The sequence below is a fragment of the Scyliorhinus canicula genome, chromosome 13, assembly GCF_902713615.1.
Source record: "Scyliorhinus canicula chromosome 13, sScyCan1.1, whole genome shotgun sequence".
Taxonomy (NCBI): Eukaryota; Metazoa; Chordata; class Chondrichthyes; order Carcharhiniformes; family Scyliorhinidae; genus Scyliorhinus; species Scyliorhinus canicula.
Window position 1 is genome coordinate 103,880,212 of NC_052158.1, and position 6,000 is coordinate 103,886,211.

Genomic DNA, 6,000 nt, shown 5'->3' on the forward strand with positions numbered 1-6,000 from the left:
CTCCTCGAGCATTGCTTTTTTCACTCTCAATTGGAATTGTGCCTAATTTTGAAGTTTTGCATACAGGATGTGATTTCAATTCAACTTCTGTTTGTTGGATTCCTTATTTAATTGCAATCCCCAAAACCTTTCCCATTAAGGAAAAGGTGCCCTAATCCTGGCATCTGCTATATTTGCAGCCTACACAGGACAAGGCAGCAGCTGAAGAATGGGGTTCCTGGCAAGTCTCTGCAAAATCTGGGGAGAATGAATGTCCTGAAGACCCTTGAATGAGACCACTTCTTTCTGCCCTGCAAATGTTTGAATTGCTGGAAAGTGAGTAGATGTTGTTAATAGCTCATCAGTGCCTATATACTGGTGGTACGGTTGCCAACTCTGGTTGAAGGCAATCCTGCAAGTGTGATCACATGATCTGACCGTGTGTTAATTACACATTGTGCAATTCCATGTGATGCCAGATTAAATTATTTTAGATCACATTACTTCTACAAATTTTCGATTTACTGTAGATTGGGCCCGAGTCTTTACTGGTGGTTTCATACAGCAACAGATGTTTCAGAAGTTTCTTGGTGGTAACCCAGAGCAGGAACAGTGAAAAATGGTGGGTGGGGGGGAGAAAGGAAGCCATTCTTACCATCTGCCTTCCATCCCTTTCTCCTAACATCCATCCTTCCTCACTCTGCCGTACAATTATACAGCCTCCAATTTCCAGCATCCCCCAACCCAGTAGTTCATGGCTTTTGTAGAGGTCGCTTTAGTCAGTATCTGTAGGAACAGAAAAACAGTCCTATCCTGGTGATAAAGCTGTGCAAATATTCAATTCCAGAGATGGTGGTTTATATGCAAGAAACTAAGATTTCCATTGCACAGATGCCCTGAGGCTGCCTTGTACTTAACCGGTGTGTCTGATGACCAATTTAAATTGACTTGTTGCATTAAAGGTCATCAGTTTATATTTTCCAAATGTCTGTGGTTTCAAGTGGCATTAGAACATAGAACAGTACAGCACAGAACATGCCCTTTGGCCCTCGATTTTGTGCCGGGCATTGACCGAAACCAAGATCAAGCTATCCCACTCCCTGTCATTCTGGTGTGCTCCATGTGCCTATCCAGTAACCGCTTGAAAGTTCCTAAAGTGTCCGACTCCACTATCACAGCAGGCAGTTCATTCCACACCCTAACCACTCTCTGAGTAAAGAACCTACCTCGGACATCCCTCCTATATCTCCCACCCTGAATCTTATAGTTAAGCCCCCTTGTAACAACTACATCCACCTGAGGAAATAGTCTCTGAACGTCCACTCTATCTATCCCCCTCATCATCGTATAAACCTCTATTAAGTCGCCTCTCATCCTCCTCCGCTCCAAAGAGAAAAGCCCTAGCTCCCTCAACCTTTCCTCATAGGATCTAACCTGCGATCCAGGCAGCATCCTGGTTAAACCTCCTTTGCACCCTTTCCAATGCTTCCACATCCTTCCTATAGTGAGGTGACCAGAACTGCACACAATACTCCAAATGTGGTCGCACCAGGGTCATGTACTGTTGCAGCATAACCTCGCGGCCCTTAAACTCAAGCCCCCTGTTAATAAACGCTAACGCACTATAGGCCTTCTTCACGGCTCTATCCACTTGAGTGGCAACCTTCAGAGATCTGTGGACATGAACCCCAAGATCTCTCTGTTCCTCCACATTCCTCAGAACCCTGCCGTTGACCCTGTAATCCGCATTCAAATTTTTTCTACCAAAATGAATCACCTCGCACTTATCAGGGTTAAACTCACATCTGCCATTTTTCGGCCCAGCTCTGCATCTTATCAATGTCTCTTTGCAGCCTACAACAGGCCTCCACCTCATCCACTACTGCACCAATCTTGGTGTCATCAGCAAATTTACTGACCCACTCTTCAGCCCCCTCCTTCAAGTCATTGATAAAAATCACAAATAGCAGAGGACCCAGCACTGATCCCTGTGGTACACCGCTGGTAACTGGTCTCCAGTCTGAAAATTTTCCATCCACCACCACCCTCTGTCTTCTATGTGAAAGCCAGTTACTTATCCAATTGGCCAAATTTCCCTCTATCCCACACCTTCTTACTTTCTTCATAAGCCAACCATGGGGAACCTTATCAAATGCCTTACTAAAATCCATGTATACGACATCAACTGCTCTACCTTCATTTACACACTTAGTTACCTCCTCAAAGAATTCAGTCAAATTTGTGAGGCAAGACTTACCCTTCGTGTTGACTATCCCGGATTAAGCTGCATCTTTCCAAATGGTCATAAATCCTATCCTTCAGGACCTTTTCCATTAACTTACCAACCACCGAAGTAAGACTAACTGGCCTATAATTACCAGGGTCATTCCTATTCCCTTTCTTGAACAGAGGAACAATATTCGCCACTCTCCTGTCCTCTGGCGCTATCCCCGTGGACAATGAGGACCCAAAGATCAAAGCCAAAGGCTATGCAATCTCATCCCTTGCCTCCCAAAGAATCCTTGGATATATTCCATCTGGCCCAGGGGACTTGTCGACCCTAAGGTTTTTCAAAATTGCTAATACATCCTTCCTCAGAACATCTACCTCCTCCAGCCTACCCGCCTGTATCATCCTCAAAAACATGGCCCCTCTCCTTGGTGAACATTGAAGAAAAGTATTCATTCAAAGCCTCTCCTATTTCTTCTGACTCCATGCACAAGTTCCCACTACTGTCCTTGACCGGCATTGTGTGCCTAATATAATGTAAGTTATTTAGAACTGTCAGTTTGTGCCCATGTATTGAGAATATCTGTCTTTACAGGATTCTCTGTAATTTATTTTGGTGTCGAGTGCTTAGTTTTAAAAACACAAACTTGTGGGGAGCTGGAGGAGAAATATGGGTTTACAGATGCTGATTGGTTCAGGTACCTCCAGGTGCGTAGCTGTTTCAAAAAGCACTTTCCAGCCTTCCTCGTGAAGCAGCCTTCTACACTGCTCGAGCAAATTTTATCCTACTCTGGGCCGGAGATGGTCAGTACATCGGACATATACCAGCGGATAATGGGGAAGGAGATGGGCTCGGTTGATGGAGTGAAGGCAGACTCGAGGAGAACGTGCAGACTCCGCACAGACAGTGACTCAAGTTGGGAATCGAACCCTGGTTCCTGGCGCTATGAAGCAACGGTGCTAATCACTGTGCTATCCTGCCGCCCACATAATTAGGGCTGGGAACTTAAATAATATTATCGAAATATGGACATTCCTCAGACTGGCTCATCTTTCAATATGAATTTTATAGCCTGCAATGTAAAATGAAACATGTGTTTAATATGTAAGTTTTGCAATTGTTATATAATCAGACATACATGTCTGTATGTATTGATAAAAAAAAGAATCCTATTTTAAGATCAGTAAAACAGTTGGTTGTATATTATTTTGTATCATGTTACAAATGGCATTAGAACATCCGAAAAACCAGGAATATGAAAAGCCTCCGAGCTCATGGAAGCTCATTCCCACTCCTCTACATTGTTATTCATACCTTGGCTGTGTTAGTGGAAGGAATTGAAATACCTTTATCGACCATGAAGCACAGCCTCATCAATTGAGGAGGGCAACATTGGCCCTCCAAACTAAAGTTTGCTACTTCTCCTTTGACACAATCACTTGTTCCTGTCCTGTTGAGGTTTCAATGCACTTTCCTGTTCCTGAGTATTGGATTCCCTCAAGTGGAGATAGCTGATACTTTGGAGATGCAGGTATGTGCGAATTGCATGTTGTCCAGTTCCATTCTGATCAGAAACCTGCAGGTAAATTTATTATATGTTTGGGAATTTTGTACTGATTCTGCTAATCTACAATATTTATATATTTTGGCAAAGGTGGTGTTGTAAAATTGCAGTTGTACATATCTAATATGATTTTTATACATGAAAAAAAGCACTCAAATTGGATCGAAGTTCAATTAATAATAATCTTTATTGTCACAAGTAGGCTAACGTTAACACTGCAATGAAGTTACTGTGAAAATCCCCTAGTCGCCACATTCTGGCGCCCTTTCGGGTACATGGAAGGAGAATTCGGAGTGTCCAATTCACCTAACAAGTATGTCTTTCAGGACATGTGGGAGGAAACCCACGCAGGGAGAACGTGCAGACTCAGCACAGATTCTGCCCAAGCTGGGACCCCGGTGTTGTGAAGTAACAGTGCTAACCACTGTGCTGCCGTGCCACCTAATTCTTCGACTCATGAGGAGCAGGGTTGCTTCCATGACTCCAATTTCCCCGATTGAACTCACCGCAATCTACACGCCCCATATTCGACCACTTCACTATTTGTCTCTCCACCTGCTCCAAAACGTACCTGTGCGAGAAATGACCAGACATTTGTCTTTTTAATTAATGATCCAATTTCAGGCTAGTGTAAGGCCTATCTGTTGAAAACATCCTCTGTGCACAGTGTTCATTTCAGGGCAAGCCCACAGAAATATGCGTCCCAAGGTCTCAATTGGCTAATCCATGTATTGGCAGCCAGCCAGTAAATTCAGAAATCATCTTTTGATATGAAGCATGCTTTCACAACAGCAGCTTATGAGAGATCTATTCAAATCATTTAGGTTTGTAGATCTATCCTAAGTGTCTTTAGAGTACTGATCAGCTGTCTACATTTTTGCAATGATTTGATATGAAAGTGTAATTATTTCAGGCATGTTAAATAACAGCAACTTAAACTTCTAAAGCAGTAGCATACCAAACATTAATTGAACTTCAAAAGGTGAAATATAATACATTTATAATAGCACACACCCAAAATCCCTCCACAACTGCTCCAATAATCTTAGAACATGCTGATTTTGAACAATTTATTTTACTTTTAGGTAATATTTGTCCCATAGTAGAAGCATTCTGAAATGATGAAGACCATTAATCATGATGTGTCAATTAAGCATGTACTAAAGTTCCAAGGTGAAAATCTTGTTATTTGCATTGGCTAATATTATGGTTTCGTAAAATCCATGTAGGCTTATAAAACATTCCTGTGCTGCTGAGGTGAAACTTCTTTCTTTGGATGAATTCCAGATTACATCTGTTGAGAAGCACTTTGGAACATCTTTCTCAATGGAAGATGCAATATAAATTCAGGTTGTTGTCAAAGCTGCTGGTAAATTGTATGGTCAGCTTATTTACATGATGATGATGAGAATCATAGAATTTACTGTGCAGAAGAAGCAATGCTAATGAAAAATGCAAAATGGGATTTGAACACTTGGAGGTGGAAAATTATTCCATGAGGCTTTAAAAGCTGTCTTCAACTGGCAAGAACAGGAGAAACAGGCAGTAATTATCTGAAAGATTTTGTGCAATTTCATAACAGACAGCTTCAACTTTATAAACAACCCAAGGGACCCAAGCAGCAAAAACATCAAACTTTAAAGGGCCCTATAGAAGAGATGTAAGTAATAAGAGAAATAGTCCTGATCAAAATACTCCAAAGAGTATCTTTAGGACCATGTGGGGAAGATGGGAGTGGCACTGAGGGTGATCTCAGCACTGGAAGAGAAGAACCATCTTTTTTTTTTACTGATCCAAAAGGTAAGAACTGATGCTCTTCTCTCACTTTTCACCCAACCACCATGGGAATCATTGCATTGGTAATCATTCTTTCTTCGAGTAAAAGTGATTTTGTGGTACTCCATGTTTCAAAGATTTTCTACATCTCTAATTTACAGTAAATGTGTTCATCCCCCTTAAATATTACTACTGTGGAGCTAAACATTTATTACCTACTTTGCCAAGATGCCTGCATACCTATAACATTAGTTATTTGATTTCTACCTGGGAGACATTGTTAACATGCTAATCTTCAGCTAATGCACCTACACTTATTACAGGATAATTAATAGCTCTTGATGCTTATGAAAGACAGGTGATTGTTGGTGCTGTTGCAGATTTAAAAAATCTAACCTAATAAAAGATTGAGACTTCTGATGGTGACAAGAAGGAATAATAGCAAAATGGA

The 6,000-nt window shown here is 41.5% G+C and overlaps 1 protein-coding gene across 3 annotated transcripts in view; it reads left to right on the forward strand.

The window, feature by feature from the left end:
* The window catches only part of c18h3orf33 (c18h3orf33 homolog (H. sapiens)), a 59,737-nt gene extending 54,163 nt beyond the window's left edge, over window positions 1-5,574 (forward strand). Inside the window, exons 6-7 of one of the 3 annotated variants that reach the window (XR_005462818.1) lie at window positions 180-315; window positions 2,804-5,574. Coding sequence is in view for 1 of the 3 variants with exons in the window: in XM_038815802.1 (XP_038671730.1) it covers window positions 180-205 (26 nt within the window). In the remaining 2 variants the exon portion in view is untranslated. Of the gene's footprint in view, window positions 1-179; window positions 480-2,803 lie in introns of those variants that run through there. The other 2 variants (XR_005462819.1, XM_038815802.1) reach the window with 2 other exon arrangements.
* The last annotated feature ends 426 nt before the right edge of the window (window positions 5,575-6,000 follow it).